We start from the raw sequence: 24,276 nt of genomic DNA, 5'->3' as shown, positions 1-24,276 counted from the left end.
ACACACACACAAATCTGTTTCTCACAGAACAGTGTTTTGGGGCTCCAGAGTTCAATTTTGAACTCATCCTGACAGTGACCGTGGAACATAGCATGAGATTTTGTTCTATGAGTAACTGTACTGCTGTGATCATGGACATTCCCAATAAGCTCCCTTCATGGGGGTAATGTTGGGAAGCATTCAAAAAGTTGCACTGTAATTTGTTTCACATTTCCTTGGAGATATTTGGCACAGGAAGTTTATTTGGGGTTGCTCACACAAACAATTCTCATCCTTGAAGTAAAACTTGGTTTCTGCTATCAGTTTCTTATATGTGATACGACAAAATGACAAAAATCTAGGGAATTTTCTTTCATATAAACTTTTAGAAAGGAAGAGCACATTTATGAAAAAATAAAAACAAACAAAAAACAAAAGCAAAAACAAAAAATCCCAAACCAAAAATAATTCTGAGACTGAAAACAAAATACCAGCTACCAGGCTCTCTGTGTTGCCATACACTTCACCAATTTCTTTAACATTCAGGTTCACTAATATTTATATCCTCATTTGAAATGAGGGAGACAATATGCTCTATACTATATGGATTGTACCTTGTATGTAATCAGTACTGAATACATATTTTATTAAATTAAGGACACTGTTTTTTCCCCCTGCTTTACAAATGTGTATAGATAGCAATGATAACATAAAACATTTAAACCACTTGCAATTAAGCTATACTTACCTTGCAATTAATAAGACTGGACTCGTTGGTTGCTTTGTGGATTATTTTATTGATTGATTTAAAATAGAAGTAAAGTTAAGAAGTGAAGAATTGTTAATTCATGTAAGTTATGCAGAAAAGACACACATCAGGGTGATTGGAGACATGGGAATGCAGGGGAAGGAGTTAAATACAGAAAAGCCCTCCTCTAGCATAGGTTATTGTTCAGCGACCCAGTTCTGCCATCAGCTCAATTATGTCAACCTAAGAACTATGCATCACACGATTTAAGTATGAGGCAGGTGGTGAACAGGAACTTTCACTCCAACAGTAAGAAAGTTTCAAACAATGTTACTCCAGGATGTATCAGGACCAGAGTGGGTGGCATTGATGCCCATATATGATTAGTGAAATTTAGGATCTCACATATAATTAACCAAATGAAATTAATCAGAAGCTACTGAAGCAAAGGTAAAAAAATACAATCCAGCAGCTGTTTTCCCAGCAGCACATTATACCTGTAAATAACAGAGGTTATTTTATCTCAGTTTCACAGAGACAACTAGCTTTGCACCGTTTAACTGATGGGTGTTTGCATCCAACTGCCTTCTTTTGTGTCTCACAGTCATAGAATTCATCATAGTAGGTGCATGGGTTAGCTGAAAGGTAAAAGCATGTTTACACAATATTAGTCTCTAACGGTCACAGTCCTGCGGAAAGACATCAGCTCCTTAAAGACACAAACATAAAATTTATTTACAGTAGCTAATTAGTTTAGATTATTATGAGCTACTCAAATCAGAATGGAAAACATGTAATGAGTTACATAAGGTCAGTTAGTAAAAGAAAGAAGATGAAAGTCTGGTCTGAAGTTTAACAGGTTTCTTTAATCACAATTTTTTTTTTTGGTAGGACATATCAAAGCAGATTGGAGATGAATCATCTTTATCAATTACAATGTCATTTTGAAACCATCATTATAAGCTATAAAGTGATAAAACTTTTGTTCATTGTAGACTGCTTAGATGATGCTCTATCTTTTAATAGCTATGGTGTTGTTTTGGATTATTAAAATTAACATCCAGCTATATATGCCAGGGTTTATTTTTGGACTCTCTGTTGGATTCCATTGGCACGAGTCTGTCTTTAAATCAGTCCACACTGTTTTGATTACTGTAGCTTTGTAGTAAGTTTTGAAATCAGGAAGTGTGAGTCATCTATAATTGTTCTTTTTAATGAATAAAATTAATAAACAGCCAATGTAAAAATTATATAAAATCCATACATAGGATAGTAAAATATCTCAAATAATCTCTTTACCCAGAGATCACCTTAAGTAACAATGCAGTGGACTCTAGCCTATGAACAGGCACATATGTACATCAATATTTCTTTAAATAAGTTATCCATCATTATCCCACTGTCTTCTATGTAGTATTTTGGAGAAATATGATATGCGATGGATTTTTTTCTCTACATTCTCACTAACACTTGTTATCTCTTGTCTTTTTGATACTAGCCATTCTACCAGGTGGGAGGTAATAATTCAGTGTGGTTTGGATTTGCATTTCCCTGATGATTAAAGATGTTGAGTGCCTTTTCATGTGCCTCTTGGCCATACCAGTATCTTCTTTGGAATAAATGTTTACTTAATTCCTGTGCCCATATTTAAATTGGATTATTTGGATTTTGGCTATTGCGTTGTATTAGTTCTTTATATACTTTTGATATTAATCCCTTATCAGATATATGATTTACAAATTTTTTTTTCCCATTTTGGAGGTTGCATTTTCATTTTGTTGATGGCTTCCTTTGCTATGCACAAGCTTTTTAGTATAATGTAGTTCACTTGTTTATTTTTGCTTTTTTTATTTTTGCTTTTGGTATCAAATCCAAAAAATAATTGCCAATACCGAGATTGAGGAGATTGCCTCATGTTTTCTTCTAGGAGTTTTATGGTTTCAGGCTTTACATTCAAGTTTTTTATCTATTTTTAAAAGACTTTTATGAAAATATAGCTAACACAATATTATAATAGTTTCAGGTGTACACCATAGTTATTCACCATTTATATACCTAAAGAAGCGATCACCATGATAAGTCCAGCAACCATCTGACACTGTACCATGTTATCACAGTATTATTGACTATATTTCCTATGCTGTATATCACATCCCCCAAATTTATTTGTTTCATACCTGGAAATTTGAAACTCTTACCCCCCTTCAAATTTCCCCCCTCTTTTAATTTTTCAATTACATTTGACAATCAGTATTATTTTATATTAATTTCAGGAGTAAAACACAATGGTTAGATGTTTATATAATTTAAGAAAGGATGCCCCTGACTATTCTAGTACCCACCTGGCTCTATGCATAGTTATTACTATACTGTTGACCATATTCACTATGCTTTACTTTACATCTTCATGATTATTTTGTAACTACCAATTTGTATTTCTTAATCCCTTCACCTTTTCCTCAAACCCCCACCCACCTATCATCCCAATAAATCTACCACCCATCTGATATCATACACAGTTATTACAATATTATTGACTCTATTCCTTATGCTATATCCTACATCCCCATGACTACTTTGTAACAACCAATTTGTACTTCTTAATCCCTTTCCCCTTTTTCACCCATCCCCAAGCACCTCCTGTCTGGCAACCATCAAAATCTTGTCTCTATATATGAGTTTGTTTCTGTTTCATTTGTTTGTTTATTTTTTTCTTTAGATTCCACTTATAACTTAAATCATATGACATTTATCTTTCTCTGTCTGACTTACTACAGTCAGCATGATACTCTTTAGGTCTGCCCATGTTGTTGCAGGTGGCAGATTTCATTCTTTATTTTATGGCTGAATAATATTCTAGATGCACATATGTACCACCTCTTCTTTATCCATTCATCCATTCAGGGACACTCAGGCTGCCTTCATATCTTGGCTATTATAAATAATGCTGCAATGAACATATAAATGCACATGTCCGTTTTGGGTTTCTTTGGATAAATACCAACTCATGGCATTACTAGGTCCTTTTTTTTCTCTTGTTATAACCTCTGATTTAAAGTCTATGTTGTTTTGTATAAGTATTGCTACTCAAATCTTTTTGTCTGTTTGTTTTATTTCCATTTTAATGAAATATGTTTATTTCCATTTTCATGAAATATCTTTTTCCATCCTTTTACTTTCAGTTTGTGTGTGTCTTTCAATCTGAAGTGAGTCTGTGGTAGGCAGCATATGTATGGGTCTAGTTTTCTCATTCATTCAGCCACCCTATGTCTTGATTGGAGCACTTAATCCATTTACATTTAAAATAATTGTTGATAGATATGTAGTTATTGCCATTTTATTACTCATGTGTTTTTTTTATTTTTTGTCTTTTCATCTTAAAGAAATCTCTCGAAGATACCTTGTAATACTGTTTTTTTAGTGATAAACTATCTTTGTCTTGTCTGGGAAGCTCTTTATCTGTCTTTCAATTCTAAATGACAGCTTTGCTGGGTAGAGTAATCTTGGTTGTAGGTCTCTAATTTTCATCACTTTGAATATTTCTTGCCAATCCCTTCTGGCCTGTGAAGTTTCTGTTGAGAAATCAGCTGACAGCCTTATGTGAGCTCCCTTTTAGGTAACTAACTGCTTTTCTCTTGCTGCTTTTAAGAGTCTTTCTTTGTCTTTAACTTTAGGTATTTTAATTATGATGTGTCTGGGTGTGGGCCTATTTGTGTTCATCTTGTTTGAGACTGTGCTTCCTGGGCTTGAATATCCAATCACTTTGCCAGGTTAGGGAAATTTTCCATCATTATTCCTTCAAATAAATTTTTGACTCTTTGCTTTCTCTCTTTTCCTTCTGGTATCCTTATTATGTCAATGTTGGTACACTTGATGTTGTCCCAGAGCCCCCTTAACCTGTCCTCATTGTTTGGGATTCTTTTTTCTTTTTGCTGTTCTGATTTGGTGTTTCCTGCTACCTTATCTTCTAAATCGCTGATTCAATCCTCTGCTCTTTATCTCATCTACTTTTGATTCTTTAGAATGTAGTCTTCATTTCAGTTATTGTATTCTTTATTTCTGACTGGTTCTTTTTAAATATTTTCTATCTCCATTTTCATGTTTCCTATATCTTCGTTGAAGTTCTCCCTGAGATCATTGAGCATCCTTAAAACCAGTGTTTGGAACTCTGCATCTGGTAGATTGCTTGTCTCCATTTTGTTTAGTTCTTTTTCTGTAGGTTTGTTCTGTTCTTTTATTTGGGACATGTTTCCTTGCCTCCCCATTTTGCTGCCTCCCTTTTCCTTTGGTTTCTATGTATTAGATAGGGCTGCTATATCTCCTGGACTTAGTGGACTGGCCTTATGTAGTAGGTATCCTGTAGGCCCAGTGGTCTCGTGTCCCTGGTCACCAGAGTAGGGTTTTCCAGGTGTGTCTTTTGTGTGGACTGTGTACACCCTCCTAAATTTGGTAGCAGTCTAATTTTGGCCTCAAAAATGACTTTGGACATATTCTCTCCTCTTTGATTTCTTAGATGAGTTTCAAAAGTATAACCATTGACTCTTTGAATATTTGGCAGAATTCAGCAGTGAAGCCTTCTGGTTCTGGACTTTTTGTTGGGAGGTTTTGATTTCTGATTCAATCTTCTTACTAGCAATTAGTTGGTTTAGATTTTCTGTTTTTCATGATTCAGTCTTGGTAGGTCGTGTGTGTGTCCCAATGAATCTATTTATTTCTTCTAGGTTTCCCAATTTGTTGACTTGTCATTGTTCATGATAGTCTTTTTTATTTTTTGAGCCTTTTTATTTATGTGCTATCAGTTGTAGTATCTTCTCTTTTATTTCTAATTTTGTTTTTTTGAATCCTCTCTCTTTTTTCTTGGTAATTGTAGCTAATATTTTTTTTTCTATTTTGTTTGTCTTAAAAAAACAGTTATTAGTTTTATTGATTTTCTTCTATTTTTTGTCTCTATTTCATTTATTTGTCCTCTAATATTTGTTACTTCCTTTTACTAAATTTGAGCTTTGTTTTTCTTTTTGTAGTTCTTTGAGGTATAAAATGAAGTTATTTACTTGAGCTCTCTTTTGTTGTTAATATAGGTATTTACTGTCATGAATTCCCTCTTAGAACTGCTTTTCCTATAGTTATATATAGTATAAATTATATATATATAGTATAAATTATATTAATTTACATAATTTCCCTTATTTTATAAGTAGGAACCTTATTTTCATAAAAGTTTTTAAAATTGTACTAAATTGATTATATCTGCACATCCAGGTCTTATATTTTGAACATTGTTTGCACTCTAGTGTATCTCAATCTTAGATATGTATCCTCTAACTCTCATCTTTTCATGCATTTATAGGAGAGTAAAGGGCACAAGACATGTACATTCTACATCATAGGTTAAATCTTCTTGAGTAATATTTCTCTTTCCCGTTCTTATTTTACTTCTATTACCCTTTCATACTACTGTAGACATTTATTACCCTTTCATACTACTGTAGACATTTATTTTAATCTCTTAGACACAAAAACCTACTCCATATCCCCTAACACAGATAATTAGTACATATTTTATCTTTCTCCAACTCTATTTCTTTTTAAAACTGCGGTACAAAAAGTAAAGTTGAAAGTGAGAGAAAGAGAAATACAGAGAAAAAGAACAGAGAAGAATGAGAAAGAGAAGATTACACACACACACACACACACACACACAGATGCACATGCACACATACATGGAGCGAGAGAGAGAGATTGAGAAATAATTTTTCTCTTGTTTTACAAGCGAAGAGAATGCCTGGTCCGGTGAAGAAAAATAAAACTTCTGACATTCCAAATCTGAGGATGAAGGATATTTTACCTGGATTTGTCATTTCTCCACAAACTTATTAAACTTATTTTATTAACATTAATCTCAGGGATTGAGAAAATATGTTTGCAGGAGACTCCACAAGGAGAAACTTTTGCTATCTAAGGGAATAAACAGGTAATTGAAACTCATTTAGTTAAGCTTAGGTAAGATTTACTTAAGAAATATAAGAAGGTATTGTAAGGAACAGTGTGACCATCAGGTAATACCTTCCGATGTGTCAATGGGAACATGGAAGAATAAGGATCACTCAGTAAGAAATTACAAGCTATAACAAGGTCAAACAGGAGGGGAGTTATGGAGCAACAAGCAATCTGAGAATACTGGTAACCTGAAAGTGAAATGTCTAATTCCAGTGCTATAATAAGAGAACCCAGAAACTTTTTACAGAACAGAGAAAAATTTACACTTATGTTAATATTTTATCTAGGGTGCTTCTATTAGGGTCTTTATGTTTTAGGATGGGAACTTGAGTTTATACCTAGTTATTCTAATTTTAATTCCAATAGATGTAATCAATGGTCTTCATGGTCACTCTGGGGAGGGAGAGGGGAAATCAAGTAATGTTGGAGTTTCCTGTGAAATTGAGATGAAATTTATAGGAAAGTGAAACACTTTAAAATGTTTGATTTAAAGGGCAATTGGCTCCCAGATTAACAATCAACGTTAAGCAAACCAAGATGTGAAACTTACTACAAAGCTTATCTTCACAGTCATTTGGACAGTCTCCACATGGATTTCCCCTCTTATAAGGTTCATTCTTTTTGTCAGGTTCATTTCCCCTTAAAAAAACAAGTTAAAAAATGGTCCGATAAAATTAATGTTTGGAAAATGCATATAGAATTTACTCACTATTTATAATCAATTTTAAGAACTACTTTTGAAAACCATATATATAAAACAATAATAATCTTTAAGACAGGTTAAAGATTTCTAGGCTTACAATGATGATAATTTATATTTTTGAATGTACAACAGGCAACTTTGGTATCCTAACAATATTTTGAGGCAGTTTGCACCTCTTTGTACAGTCGAGTCCTAACAAGACTGGGACCTGTGAAGAATCAAGTCCTAAGAAGCAGAAGGGCTTTAGAGCCACTTACAATAGGAAACGTTTTTTACTTACATGCATAAGGACTTGATAAACAGTCATGTAAAAGGGCATGGTTCTTAACAATGTTAAGAAATATTTTAAGTGAGTGGAGATGTTTTAATTTCATCTTGTATTATGTCATAAGAAACTCGATATGTTAGTGTCCTTCACAGAAACAAATGAAATACTATAAAAAATAAAAGTACATCAGCAAGGCTAAATCTAAAGAGCTGGAGGAAAGAGTGCGAAGATGAGAATTTCCAGTTATGAGAAATTTGAAATTTCAGAGAAAACAGGTTTACCAGCAGGTATGCAAGAAAACAATGTGGATTAAAGCTGATTCTTACTTAATATCATTTAAAAATTAAGTAAATGTGCTTGTTGAGAGAACATTCTATATATATTTTCTCTTTGATATTTAAATTGCTAAAATTTTATCTATAAGAGAAACTTATTACTTAATTCTGTAAAGCATTTTGTCAGATAATTGGCCAAAATTTTGGCCAAGAAAATGCTCCTATCACAACTTCATGTATTCTACTTTTTTTTTGTATTGTCAGAAGTTCACCACAGACCACCGGCCCTTTCAAAGATTTAGTACAATTTACATATTATAGATGCAGCAGATATTACTTTCCTCAGCACTAATTAGATAGATAATAAAATTACAACATATTAATTACTGAAATCAAGACATAATAAGACCAGAAATAACTCTTCTAGAGTTATTAAATGAGTATATTATATATATTGAATCCATAGTTACATTGGAGACTTCAAAGTGTAAATGTGATAGTATAGTATCAAATAAATCATTTTCATTGGTTCATATTGAACATCATTTATTGTGCGATACACGTGGGAGACAGTGGTTAAATACCATGGGGAAAAAGGAATACACCTGCCCTTCACTGAAGCAATCAAGATTACTTATTTTAGGAATTGTTACTCATACTGTTGATAACATATAAATTTAATTTCTAAAGAAAAGACATATACCAATAATTACACTAAAAAGCTAAATACAAGAACACTGGCTTTTTTTGTTCATCCTTGATACTTCTCTGCATTTCTGTCCTTGAATTCTAAAAGTACTCTCTTGAAGTAAATACCCTTGTTTCTTTGCTTAAGCTAGCTCAGACTTGTTTCCCTTAATTAATATTACTTGAAGAATCACATAGCAAGACTAGTGATAATAGTTCTGAATTTAAACATTCTATTTACGATATATAGATTTATTTAGGAAAATATGATGTAAAGAAAAGTGTCTGTGTGTGTGTGTATGTGTGTAATGCTGTAGATAATTGGTAAATGGCATTTTATCTCTAAAGTTCTGTTTGACTGAAATAAAATACTTATTTGATTTTTTAAATAATGTTTGAGAAACTAGATTAAATGAGGGAGATCTATTTCTAAAAGCGACGAGAAACCAAGCTATACAATACGTACTCATGACAATAGTGACAAACATAGAGATATTGAGGTAACATTCTATGGCAGCATAATGACACTCCGCAGCCAATGAGGTAAGAAGTAGCCCAAATTAGCTGCAAAATAGAGATTATTTTATTATTAATTTTATATTTTGCCAAATGATTACAATATGAATGTTGTTATCTATAATTGAAAATACACACCCTTGCTTTTAGGATACTTTGAGCAAATTTACGAGGAAGCCTTAGAAACAGAAAGAGTCCCAGGTGTTTAGATAATACACATACATATGCATATTTGATGGCTATCATTGACCCTGGATCATTCTCTTCCTCTTATCAAACCTATATGGAAAATCAGATAACATGATAAAGGTTGCTTGGTGATTATATAAAAATCAAAACCTAGGAGAAACTTTACTTAATCAACAGAAAACAAGCATAGTGCTGAATAATGATTTGGAAGATGAAGGAATGGTATTTACTGAACAGATAACTGGACAGATATCTGTATACCAATGTTTATAGCAACATTATTCTCAATAATAATAATGCCCAAAGGTGGAAACAACCTAATTAATGATGGATGAATGAATAAACAGGTGGTATATACATACAATGGAATTTTTTTCAGCCTTAAAAAGGAATAAAATTCTGACACATTTTATAACATTGATAAACATGGATTGAGGATATTATGCTAAGTGAAATAAGGGAGACAGAAAAAGATAAATATTTTATAATTCCAATTATTGAGGTATCTACAGTAGTCAAATTCATAGAGACAGAAAGTAGAATGGTGGTTGCCAGAGGAAGGGGAGAGGGGTGAATGGGAAGTTATTGTTTAATGGGTACAGAGTTTTAGTTTAGGAAGATGAAAACTTCTGGAGATGGGTGTGGTGATGGTTGCATAACAATTTGAATGTAGTTAATGCCACTGAACATTAATGCTACATAATTTAAAAATGGTTAAAATAACAAGTTTTATTATATGTTATATACAATTTTACCATGAGGAAATAAACTAGAAAGAAGGGGTTCTCTGTATTATAAGGCACTATTATTGTCATTCTTTACAAATGTAATTTATAAATGATATATTTTATGATTTTGTTACTTCCCAGGAAATCAGATGTGTAAAGAAAGAAACATCTTCCCTAAGCCATCTATTAAGGGAATTACATTTCCTTGTGTTGCAAATTATAAGAGGACCTCAGTAGGTTGAGTGTAAGTTTGCAAAAAGTGGGAGGATGATTTTCCTTGGTTCTCAGTCACCTATTTTTCGCACATGCTTATAGTCACTTAACCAATGTGTGTATTTGTCAGTACACAGGTTACCTGAGTGTAATGATCAACTCTGATGTCGTCATCCTCTGATGGCCATTCTCCATGCGTAAAATATTTAGATTCATTGTACCAGATTCCAATTACATTTGACCATGTTGTAAGATAAGTTGTCAAATGCTTGTTTTCTCCACAAAAAGTATCTGAAAAGAGGGAAAAGATCTGAGTCATACTCCCAAAACTTGGAAACATTTTACAAAGATCCTTCCCTCATTTTTATTTTATAAATGTGTCTGTCATTGGTCATCCAAGCAATGTCTTATAAGAGGAGGCCAACTCAGTTGGATCTCTGTTGGCAGGCATCTTTCTCATTGATGAATGAACTTCTGGTCTGGTGAGAAGTTGACAGTGGGAAATGATATGTCAGCTGGGAAATCAGATCAATCAACATTATAGTCTCTGCCACTTCTAAGCTGATATAACAGGGTCCATGGTTTGAAAATAGCCACACAAAGGTAGTGTTCACCATGTAAGGACCTTGAAATAAACATTTGCTCATTTAGCCATCCACTTGTGATGTGGGCTCTTGATCAAACATGGTATTTTGGAGTGATCTGCCTTTCTCTGGAGAAGGGATGAAGACTCACATTGCTAATTCCCTGCTCAACAATATCGGTCCATGATGCCCAATTAACTATAAATATAGAAGCTTCACTAATATTATAAAAAATATTTTGTAATAAACAAGTATCTCATAAATATTATTAATCTCTACTTGTGTAGGAAGTACTATTGGTTTTTTTGGAAACTAGCTGTGATCTAACTAATATAAATGCCACAAATTGGACTCATTTTTGAGCACCTAAAATTGTTCTCTAGGCAGCTCAGTAGTGTTGAATATAACTTACTTCTCAACTGCACTAGTGCTCTAAAACTTAAGATATGTTGATATTGTGGGTAGCTGAAATAACTACATAATGTGGAAACCGTCAAGCTATCCAGCTGTCTCTCCAGTCCTTATTGTATTACTCTGTGACACTGAGAGTTTTAATTCTTTTCTTCTGATGATAAAAATCTGAAATTTGAAAATTTGCATATCCAGATTAAAAAATTAATATTAATGAGACAATGTAGTGGGTCACAGTTCACTGCCATTTATGGGGCAAATGTAAATGTAGACTGGATGACTTCATTTATACTTTCCAAGTTATTTAACAATCCCTGAGGACTTTTGAGCACAAAGGTGGATGATATAGACATATACTTACTTGTAATTCGTCTCTTCAGAGCGTTGCTCACTGCCAAGTTACAAAACTTTGACAATATGTTGGCATTTTGTGCAGCTTCTTTATTCCAACTCTGCAGTGGAAGAGTAACATACGAACATATGGTCTTAATATTTCCAATATAAGATTCTAGTTTATTGTTTCTAAAAATCGAAGGCTAGCAATATCCTCAATTGTACCAGATAATTGTAATAACACCACTACTCTTAAATGTTTTGGTTGGAAGAGAAAGACAAAATTTTCAATTCATTGTTTTAGCCCTTGAATGCACACCATACAAATTTGGTAATAAAGTCCAGATGCAGCTTTGTCTCTCAGAAGTATTAAAGTCGCTGACTAATGCTTCTAGTAAAACAAACCAGGGTTAAAAATCCTTCCTATGATTTATTAGTAGTTTTACCTCTGACATATTATTTAATTTCTTTAACTCTCAGTTTCTTCATCTATAGAATATAACCCAGAATTCGTACCCAATAATTTGTTCAAAAGTTATAATATGATAATTCTTACAATATAATTGTTATGTGTGATAAATCTTATGCTACATGCTCAATAAATAAATGATGGCTGTGATTAGAAACAAGTACAGTGTCACATATCTCCATATAAAATTATGAACAATAAAAAAATTATAGCTAATACTACATACCGGGACCTGTTACCAATGCTATATGTAAATTCTCTCATTTTTACCCATAGCAACTCTACAAAGGAAATACTATTATTACCCTCATTTGCAAATGAGGAAATTGAGGAACAGAGATGTTGCATGCTTTTTCAATATGACACAAGAAATAAGTGGCAAAAAGAGAATTGGAATGTGCGTTATTCTGGCTCCAGAGTGTGTGCTCTTAACTCTCAGTGTATGTCAGTTGTTCTGACTTGAAACATTTTGTTTGGTGTATCTCCAAGTCAGATGAAAGGCAGAAAGTCTGTATCACTAGTTACGGGCCTCTGTGACAAATACTCTCCCTAACACTCTTTCCTCCATATTGTGTACATCCATTTAAAAGACTGTCACAATATCTGTGTCCAACACATTGCCAGCAAAAGTTGTGGAGTTTGTGTTTTGCAGTAGAATTTTCCATAAAACATTCAGCCACTCTTTAGAATAATTTTTGGATGGCACTCTAACCTAGATTTTCAGTATACTTCCTGGCATCAAAAAAGTTTGCCTAGTATATGTGCATGCTGTTATCTGTGTTAGTTTCATAGAAATACACCTGAGGTGGATGAACTCAGTAAACTGAGAGATAATTTAAGTAACTCATTAGCTTAGGATCAAAGTGAAAACACAGTTTTGTAGGGTTTGATTATTTTATTTAAGAAAAGTTGTATGTTGGTAATGGATAAGTCTGACAAAATAGAGATGACACAACACATCCCATTAGGGCCTAAGATCTCCTGGCAGTAGGAATACCATCACTGTCCTCACTAGTAAAAAAATCTTGCCTATTATGACGAGGTTACCAACTGACTAAGACAGGAACTGATCTGGCTAACTAGCTGATTGCTTGTTGTGCATGCTGTGATGACACGCTACCAAGGGCCCTTTCTGCACTGAAGCACTTACTTCCTCTTAAACTGGGAGTCCTGCCCACAGACAGCTCTGCTATCTCTCCTCACTAAAAAAAATGTCCTATCCTTGAGCATAATCCCTTCCCTGGGGCAACCCCTATCCAACAGCTAGATGTAAATGCCAGGCCACCTCCTTCCAACTCAGGAAAACTCAGAAGCCTTGTGTTCGTTGTATAGTTTTCATGGGATTAGCTGAGGCCTCTGTTGGAACGACAGCATAGCCTAATTTCTCCCTATGCCCATTGCTGCTTCTCTCTCTACCTCCATAGGTAGGTGTAAATCTGAACATTGTTTCCCAGTAAACATCCTGCATGCTAATCTCCATCTCAGTCTGCTTATCTTATCCTATAAACTACCTGCAACATTCATTACAGATAGTCTGTTGTTCAGACCTCTTTGAGGAAGCTCTCTAGGACATTACCTCTGATTAATGTTGATAAGATCCTCTGTTTATTGTAATACATCCGTGATTAATATCACAAGTGAGTTATTTATTGTTATTGCCCCAAAGCTAAGAATTCTGGTTTTAACAAGTGGCTTTATTTAATCAGGTTCTAACCCAATGTACAGAAACTTATCTTCTTTTTTCTCGAAAATCTCTGCCTGGCAGTTGTGATGGGATCTTCAGCCCTACTGTAATTCTATTATTTCCTTCCTATCCATGTCCTATGCATTGTTTCTCTGAGGTTCAGATTCATCATCTGTAAAATGGAAATAACAGTATTTAATCATGAAATTATTGAATTAAATAATAATCTAAGAAGGTTATAGAAGAATGACTGTGATAAGTACGCACTATATACCTGTCAGATACAACAACACTCACAATGCAATAATGCCTATGATAGCTATTGATTTTTATTGTGTTGGATTCTAAGGTAACCAAGAGATAAATTTTAAAATCATTTTTTCCATTCACTTGCTTCCTCTCCTTCATCATTTGCATGAGAAAGCTATCCCTTAGAATCACCCTCCAGAGCTTGCACTATTTCTAGCCCTGACTACTTTAGGCCAGCCCAAGGAACCAGGATAAGGTTTCCCAAAAACCTAAGTGATATTTCTGTGAGGTAACATTTGTGAGGCTCATTATCTGAGACCTCCTTAAATTTGTTTTGTTTTACAACACCTAGCCTGCTCACACAAAAGGTTTATAGTGGAAAGATAATTTTTGTCTCCTTTTAAGGGGTTCAAGGGAACTGGGAAATAGATTTGTCAATATTTATTTACCTGGCAGCATCACCTGGCTGAGAATCTGAACATCTGGATTCTCAAATGAGTGTCCTAGTCTCTGGGCTGCTGCCCAATAAAGACATCTAGGAAAAGCCTCAATAACTTGTTCAACGAAGTTTGCTCTACTGACGATACTGACTGGGGACTTGGCATGGTCTCCATCCCAGACCTCCCACACCTGGATCTCAGAGTGTGGGGCCCAGGACCCTGCGCTGTACCAAGTTCTTCCACTGATTCTGAAGCACACTCTAGTTCGAGGAGTACTGTCTTAAGGTGCAGTCAACCAAGCCAGGCTGTCTGAGTTGGAATTGGTGCTCTGTCATTTATTAACTGTATGATTGGGGACATTCACTTACTTACCTCCTCTGGGCCTCTGTTTCTTCTGATATGCCATAGGTTTGCTTGTGAAGACCAAACTTTTAGTATATTGTTTTTGAATAGGACTTAATAAAGCTCAGTAAACGCCATTACTATGTACTATTGTCATCATTATTGCTGCTGTTGAATTAATCTTACCATTTTCAGCATGTTGCTGGCAGGTGGTACTACTCCTCTCCTGAGGGTATTATGTAGAATAACAATTTCTCCTTGGACAGTTGCTGAGTCAGTGCGGACTGTATCATAAGTCACTATTGCTTGTTTGGCCTGTTACCAGAATATTATTAATGAGTCTTACTTCTCTTAAGTGCAACTTTTCATGTATAATACGTTACTTGCAGACCTATACCCAATATTCATTTATAGTCCACACTGAATAAAGAATGATCGGCAGCATTTTAAAATTTACATTGTCTCAATATGTTAGTTTCCATTTCTCCAGTGTTAGTTTTGAGGATTTCTGAATGTCAGTCTGACATTATACAAGTCTATAGAATAGTGCACTGGATATTCTGTGATTGGGGTTTTTTAATGTATGATCGGTACTTTGGACCATGTTGAAACACTTTTTATTGGGCAATCTGAATCATAGTAGAAGATGTTTTGATATCATACTTTTTACGGACTTCCTTTCCTTGGCTCATTCCCTACCATATCTTCTCCAAGTGCTCTTTGCTTTTCACATAAACCATTTACACTTGATTTCTTATTTAAAGATATGTGTCTGGGAAAACCTAATCTAAGAGATTCATTATTAAGTACAAAACCTCAAGTGTCTTTAACTCAGATTTTACATCTTTGTTTTATTCATATGAGAAAACATTAATATTTGCATTTGTATATGTAAGTATAAAATCATATTCAAATCAGTAACAATCCAGAATTTGTGACTGTTTTTTAAATTTGTTTACCTTTTATTCAATAATTCACAGACAAAAAAAATAAATGGCCCTAATATTTAGGTTGCATTCATTGCAATAGAGAGCAGCTTCTTTTTTTCTGATATATCACATGCACTTCATATCAATAAAGAATGATCCCATACAAAATGTCAGTAGTGCCGAAGTTGAGGTATTCTTTTTTGAAACAAATCCTATTGAAGTCACCGACAAGCTCAATATGAAAATCAACATATTGTTTAATATCTTTATCCTACTTGGTCTATTGGCTAAGTAGGACTCCTTTGACTAAGCTGTCAGTGTAGAAATAGTCTTTTTCTTAGTGTAAGGGACAACACATTCTCTTCATTTTCCTCCTACCTCTCAGACTTAATTTACCTGGATTGACTGTGGTTACAGCCTCCTATTGGCCTTCCAGAATTAGAACACGCCCTATCACCTCTACACCTCCCTCTCACTCTCCAATCTTTCACAGTTCATTCTCCAGTCATCAACCAGAGTAAACATTTCAAAATATACAGACAATAGAGTCACTTTCTGTTAAAAGTCTTTGACAGTTTCCAAGTCTTAGACAGAAGAACTAAATCTTTCACAAATGCTATGACGACTCTGCTGGCTTCCCAAGCTCTATTCAGGACATGCTCCCCTACTGTTTGTTCTCTGCTTTTATCTCAGTGATTTTCTTTTTTTTTTCTTTCCCTTCCCCCCCCCCCGATTTTCAACCATTTTATTTTTATTTATTTTTTATTTTTGTATTAGTTTCAGGTGTTTAAAACAATGTAATAGACATTTCACCCCTCACGAAATGATAAACCCCCTCCCCCAATCTATTACCCCTCTGACATCATGCATATCTATTACAATTCCATTGACTCTATTCCCTATGCTGAACTCCATATCCTGTGACTATATATATATATATATATATATATATATATATATATATATATATATATAAAATTATGGTTGCTAGATGGGAGCCGGGTGGGGATGAGGGAGAAGGGGAGGGGATTAGAAAGTGATTTTCTTTTAGTTAGTCCAAAGTGCCTGTTTCCATCCCACCTCAGAATATTAGCCTTAGCCTGTCTCTTAGTTGGTATGCTCTTTCAGCTTGCTCTACCAAGCAATGCCAATTTACCCTTCAGATCTGAGGCCTTACCTAACCTAATGACCAGATAAGTCATTAATTACATCAGATGAGATCAAATCAACTTAACAACTGGATTGCAACTCCCTATACTTTTCCTTGAAAGACTTTATTCTATAACATCTGATGGAAATTTCCAGATTCTGAGGGAAAACTTTACATCTTGGTAAAAAACTATTTCTGTCCAGTTAGATGCCTGGTATCCCCGTGAACTCTTAACACTGCAGGGAAGTTTAAAATAACATTCATGCCTGGTGGTCAGTCTATATGTTTCACAGTGTTTGTTTGTTTGTTTGTTTGTTTATTCATTCATTTATTCATTCAGTTTTGGACAAATTGGAACATCTTATTTAGTTTAAGTGGGATTCATGTTTAAAGTTTATGTGATAAATTTGCATTTGGGACTTAATTTGTCTTATCTTCTTGTTTTCATTTAAAAATCCTTAAACCTTCATTTTGTGAGCAAACTGTCTATAAAATTGCATACAAATGTTCCAATAATCATCTAGCTATACAATGTATATATGTTGTTTTATCAATGTCTTCAATTCTTTTGTATCTTTCCTTTGTATTCTTAGCCAGTATTGGATCACGCTCTTGTGCCCTTGAATGGGAGGGGTTCTACCTATCTACTTTTTGATCTAGGCTTTTAAATATGATGTTGATTCCTTCTTTCACATGGCAACCTGGGTCAGGCTGTCTCCCAGAACTTGGGCTTAGTGGCCTAGACCAGCTTAGCATTAACTAGGCTTTAAAGGCAAATACTGCTTTTTCACTGTCTGTCTTTTTCTTTTTCTTTTTGTTTTTCTTCTGGAATGGTCTCTATCTATGCTTCAGCTCAGCTTTTCCTCACTGTGAAGTGTGAAGATCCCCGCTCCACATTGGGAGGGTAAAGTGGGCAGAGAATCAGAGGGAAGGAAGGAGAAGTCTTCTTCAAGTCTCTATTTCCAGCTTACAGGAGGATTGTAGGGTTTTGGACAAGAGCTCTACCTGGTTTCTCTTTGGGGAAGAGGTGTGAGTAATGTGCTCCAAACCACACCGCAGTAGACTAATGCACATGGATTTTCTTTCGTTCATAATATTAATTAAGTGCTTTCCATTTTGACTTCTCTGTTCTAGCACAAAAAAAATATAAAAACCACTCATTTTCGATAACAAAGCTATAGACTTCAGCTCATAATAAAAATATTTTGGGTACATTAAAAATATAATATTTTCTACATATCATTGAGGTTATTTAGGGATACATATTGGGTGAGTATAAAATATTAGGGACTTACTCATTATTATCCCATTGAGTGTTTTGTTGCTGTCTTCTGACTGTTGCACTTCTTGTTTTTAATAATTAATGAGATTCAGGCCTCATATATTTATTTCATTGCTAATAGCTCCTCACACTTCTCTCCTTGCTGTTAACACCTTTCATTTTATATTCAATTCTGATGTGTTAAAATCTTGTTCTAATCACAGAGCAGGTAGCTCAGTTTGGGTATTGATTAAATACTTACCTTTCCCAGGTAAACTCAACAAAAGAGTATTTTTCCCCCATGTAGTTATGGTAGCTAAACTCCATGGCCCATGGAGCTAAACTACTTAAGTTTACTTTCAGGCTCTGCCACTTCCTAGTTATCTGAACTTTATTATGTGATTTAACTTTTCTCTGTAATATAGGATTGAGAATAGTACTTGCCTAGTAGGGCTGTGATGAAAACTAGGTGAGTAATGGGTGTAACATCCTCACAACAGTGCCTGTAACAAAGTGAGTTTTACTATAGGATTAGCACTTATTTTTTTCTAGGAAGTAATTATGAAGCATACCAACCTCATAGCTTCTTATAATCAAAACAGGCAGAAAGCCAGCAGCCAAAAACAAGCAGTGGTGCATTGTCATCCCTGAAAAGTAACATAAGTTTTGGTTATTGCCAACTCCTGGGATAAAGTTTTGTAATAAGTCTTTTTTTTTTTAACCACTTTTACATACATTTTCATTTTCTGCAAAAAAGTGACCTGCTGAATTAGAACAAGGTTTAATATGTTAGTTATCAAGAGGAGAAGACAGAAGTGTGATTGGAAGAATGATAGATGTAATGTCTTAATCCCTGGAACGGTTAAATATGTTACATTCTGTGACAAAAGAGAATTAAGGTAGCAGATGGAATTCAAACTGATAATCGACTGATTTTAAAATAGGGACATCATCCCAGGTTATACATGTGAGCTCAACGTAATCACAAGGGTACTTAAATGTGGAAGAGGGAAGCAATGTCAGTGATGGATCATGAGAAAGACTTGACAAGCCATATTGACTTGGAAGATAGAAGAAGCAACCACACGCCAAAGAATAAGGGCGACATCTGGAAGTAGGGAAAAGTAAGGACATGGATTCTTCCATAGTATCTCCCTGCTACATCTTGATTTTAGCCCAGTGACAGCCATTTAGACCTCTGATTTCCAGAACTGTAAGATAATAGATTTGTATTGGTATAAGACACTACGTTTATATTTTGTTATAGTAACAACAGGACTCTAATATAAAAACAAGATTAGATTTGAATTCCCTATGGCATGTAGAGAAGAGCTATGACCTTGGTACTAGTAATTCCTGTGCATGATTTAGAGATACTCTGTAATATCTGATCACTCTGCAAAGAGTTTGTCATTGGGAGTCAAGCAAATCAGAGCTAATACACACCCTCTCCTTTATTTCTATTTGATAGAGGTTGCTGACTCTAGGATATTCAGAAGTATAGATTATTAGGTTTGGTTGGTTCTTTTCACAATCTACCTAGATTCTTTCTGAACTCATCTGGCTGTATGATAAGTGAAAAAGGCTAACTATTTGGTTCTCATTTTAAGGAAAACCTTCAAAGAGCAGATTAAATGATTTGGGCAGCATAATACACATGATGTGGTTTTGCCATTGCTCTCAAGCTTTCCCTGCCCACTGCGAAACATATTTGGTGTCAGGGGAGTTTTGTAAATCAGTTTTCTCAGGGAACATATACCTGAGAACATTCTCTCCTTTACTGTTTAATACCTGTCTCTTTCTTTCCCTTTCTCTCTTTCTCCCTTCAAAAATATCACATACTCTCAAACCTTTAGATTTATACTAATGCAGTGAAATAGATGATGAAATAGGTATCTCATTCCCTTACTCAATCCTCTAAAAATCTTGTAAGGCAGATCATTATTTCCAAGTTAACTGAAGAAATAATAAAATAAAAAAGATCTTCTAAAATATAGTAGATTTATATACACGCACACATTAGTATTTACTACCTCCCACTATATAGTATACATATAGTAATTTATATAATTTATATAAAATTATAGTTATATTTATGTATATATACAAATACACACTGGTACAATGAAGTGTTGCTATTTAAGTTAGTCCACGTTATGAGGCAGTCTATAACTTATGTTGCTGCACTTTCTGAGGTAAAAATTTTGGGGGTGTGTATATACTTATTGTCTTAATCGTTATGATGTTTTCATGGGTATACCCTAACATGTACCTCACATGTACCTCAATTATACCTCAAATAAGCTCCTCTAAAAAGTTTAAGAAATACCAAAATTTTACCTGTTTCAGACCAATTAAACAACTGGCATTGACAATTTAGATTTTGTCTTTTAAGTATTTTTTTTCCCTTATGTACAAATTCAGTACTTAGATTTACATATAAACACATAATTTACATAAAATATTGTATGCTATTTTCCCCAAAATTTCTACTGTTATTATATACTAATTATGAGCATTATTTTGATAATGTGGATAACTTATAATTTACCTAGTAAGATTTTTGCTAAAGTTTGTTTTACACTGTTAATATTTTTCTCTATAAGTAACATTATTATAAATACATTATGAGTACACAACCAGCCATTTTTAGGATTTTTTTTCCATAAATTGCCATAAGGTTTGAGCTCCAGAATTAAAAATCGATGGAAATCTTTGGACTTTTTCTTTTACGATGGTATAAGTCTAATTTTACTTCTAAGTGTATGTGATATATAATAGGTGGGTAAGATATTTAATAAAAAAAATTATTTGTGTGCAGTTGAAAAAATTGGCTATTTCACACATGCATACATACACAGTATGTTAATTTAATAGAATGTGATATAATAAGAGTCATACTGATCCTGGAGTTAAAGTATTAGTGTTTTATCCTAGGGTCTCCTATTATCTATGATACTGATAAATTCACAAATTCTTTTTGTTTGGAATAAAAATCAACTGCTTTTGTTTGGAATGAAATCCAATAGTTTGGAGATACATATTCATTCAAATTCATAGGACTGCATGATACAACCAGCTCTTTTGAGTTAAATATACCATTCTCTACAGAATGCTGCAATCTGCTTAATGGGCTTCATAATCCAAATTTGAAAGCATACTATATTTTATAAATGAATTGTAATAAATTCCTGTAGGAGGCCTTTGAAAACATATAGTATCACCCACATTATTGGAAATATAACCTGGATATTTTACATTCAGATATATCTTTCTTCTGTCATAGTGGGTGTAAAAGCATTTTTTTTAATGATATGGAATTTAATGCAATGCTGTGTATTGGTGATTTAATGCCAGAATTTATATCCTGTGCAAGAATTGAAAGCAACCACAAGAAAATTTATCATGACCTCTTGAGAGTGATTATTGACAATTAGTGTAAACTGGAATTAGAGTTTCCTTAGAATTTTGAGTCTTCCAAAGAACTTTGATTGGCCAAAGTTAAGAGCAGCTAAGCTGGAGTGTAAGTGCTAAAATAGGAGCCTCAAATTTTTGAGCCCAAGTTTTGGCTTTGGGTCTATGTATAGGTGGCATGTGTACATTCAACCTAAAACTCATCAGAGAAAAGAGGCTACAAGGAAAATAAAAGGATAATCTTTTTTTTACTTAAGGTTCAAATATCCACTTGGAGCAACTGGGGCAAAACATGAAGATACAGGTTAATATTTGGGTATCATCAATAGTATGTTAAGCATTTTAAAATGAAGATTGAGTCCAGGTAATTATGAAGGTATCACTGTCGACCCTGAACTATTATGGAAGTACAGTTTTTGGGCTCTGGGATAATCATCAGAGAGAGAGTCAGAAGGTGGGGCTAAAAGGATGGAAAACATCAGGCAATAGGCAGAGATTTTGACAAACAGTGAATCCTGTAGAAATAACAAAGGTGCAGACATAGAGATTAGAATTGGAGGAGAGCATAACTTAAAAGTTGAATGGAGGTTGTGGGGTTGGAAAAATAAGTGGGCCCAGGGTAAGAGACTCTGGGGACCCTAACTGAGACTTATTCACTGGAGAATTATGACAGGATTAGTTAGTCCCAGGGCCTGGGCCACGGCCAAGTCTCCACAATAGTCTAGATGGTTCTCCAGTGTACGGAGGACTGCAAATTTAGGAACTAAGGTCACTTCAACCTAAGGATTGTACGTGCTTGTATTCAGGTAAACAGCTCTTTGAACAGAGGTATTACAGAAGCAGCAGAAGTATTGCCTCTTTGGCTTTACCATCAATCCCAACTTAACATAATTTTATACACAAGAGGAAATTTTAAGCCAAAACTCTTAAAATATTTTCAGATGACAATACTAAAAACTTGACACACTATTTAAATTTATTTTCCTTGTGTTTGTTTCAGGTTATATTTTTATTACTATATAAGCAGAACATGGATATTTGCAAGTTATATTTAGTAAGAGGAAAGACCAAGGAGAATTGAGTACTACCTTCTGGCATGCCCTTGGATGTGCATTCTCATATATTAGATTGTTAGAACATGACGGGCTCAGAAAGCACATACATGAAGAACAGTCCCTTCCTTGCCTTAACCAAAGAATTCAGAAGGAAGGACACTACAAGGAATATATTGTTAATTTTCTTTATCTTCTTTGCCTCAGCGAATTTGTCAATTAAAAAATTACTAAGTTATACCTTACAAGTAGTAAGGTACATAAATCTTAGGTGTACTTATTGATAAATTTGTAAGTATGTATACACCTGTGTAACAACCACCAAAAGTAGTATATGTAATAGTTCCAGCACCCAGGAAGGTCCCTAATTCTTCTTTCCAGTCAGTAACTCCCAGAACTCCCATTCTGATTTCTACAATTATGGGTTACTTCTATCCATTTGGAAATTTCATATAAATAAATTAAATTTTTTTTTTGGTATCTAACCTCTTTCACTTAATATAATGCCTATAAGATTCATCCATGTTGCGTGGTAAGTTCAGTTTTGTTAATGACTATTCTACTTTACGCAGACAGTATAATTTACTTACCTACTCTATTGTTAATGAACATTTTGTTTGTTTTCGGTTTAGAGCTGTTATGAATAAACCTTCTATGAACAGTGAATCCATATGTTTTTTTGTACATATTATTTTTCACTTTCTTTTTGGATATACATGGATCAATTGTATACATAAGCTTTGCTTCAGTAGTACTGTCAAATATTTTTCCAAAGGAGTTATAAAAATATGTATTTGTATATTTCCACCAGCTTCATATCCTCACCCATACATGGTATTCTCAGTCTTTTTAAAAAAATTATCCATTATGTTTATGAAATAGTGTATCATCACAGTTTTCAATTTGTATTTGTCTAATGATATTGAATACAGTTCCACATGTTTATCAGCCACTTTGTTACCATCTTTTGTGAAGTCTCTGTCAAACCTGTTGCCCACTGTTGTAATTAGGTTGACTGTCTGTATCCTATTGGTTTATAGGAATTCTCTATATGTTCTTGATATGAAGTATTTGCCAAATGTATATATTGCAAATATCTTCCTAGTCTGTAGCTTACTTTTTGAACTCTCTTAATTGTATCTTTTGTTAAACAGAAGTTCTTAATTTAAATATGTCCAGTTTAGCTTTCTTTATGGTTAATGCTTGTGTTATGTATGTGTGTGTGTGTATGTGCATGTGTGTGTCCATCCTATTTAAGAAATTCCAGTCATCCCAAAGTCATTAATAATGAAATTATTTCCTACTAGAAGCTTGATTCAGCACTGATGAGATATGGAAAATGAACAAAGCTGGATGACTTATACTACCAGGAATCAAGATATATGATAATGCTATAGTAATTAAGACAGAGTACTAGTGGCACAAGAATGAACCAATGAAATATAATGGAATACGGAAACAGATTCCTGTGTACAGCTACCTGATTTATGACAATCCATGAAATGCTTGGCAACTCCCTAAAGGTGAAATGTGAAACTAGCCTTCCTTCAGCTGTAAAAAAGACAGGGCCACTGCCTGTTTGAATATGGCTGGCTGGCTGTTTTGTTGGAAGTATCACTTAGTTCATGAAATAAAATATGCCTACCTTGGCACTT

The 24,276-nt window shown here is 34.1% G+C and overlaps 1 protein-coding gene across 1 annotated transcript; it reads right to left on the bottom strand.

The window, feature by feature from the left end:
* Positions 1-1,240: 1,240 nt before the first annotated feature.
* CRISP1 (cysteine rich secretory protein 1) lies at positions 1,241-18,800 on the bottom strand (the record flags this gene model as incomplete). The annotated part of the gene is made up of 7 exons (XM_081042254.1): positions 1,241-1,365; positions 7,275-7,363; positions 9,124-9,221; positions 10,446-10,594; positions 11,660-11,750; positions 15,002-15,130; positions 18,741-18,800. The coding sequence occupies 7 exons, from the start codon at positions 18,798-18,800 to the stop codon at positions 1,241-1,243; spliced, it is 741 nt and encodes a 246-aa protein (XP_080898380.1).
* Positions 18,801-24,276: the final 5,476 nt, after the last annotated feature.

The sequence above is a fragment of the Rhinolophus hipposideros genome, assembly GCF_964194185.1.
Source record: "Rhinolophus hipposideros genome assembly, chromosome: 3".
NCBI lineage: Eukaryota > Metazoa > Chordata > Mammalia > Chiroptera > Rhinolophidae > Rhinolophus > Rhinolophus hipposideros.
Note: the sequence above shows the minus strand (reverse complement) of the source record. Positions and strands in the feature narration are given on the sequence as shown.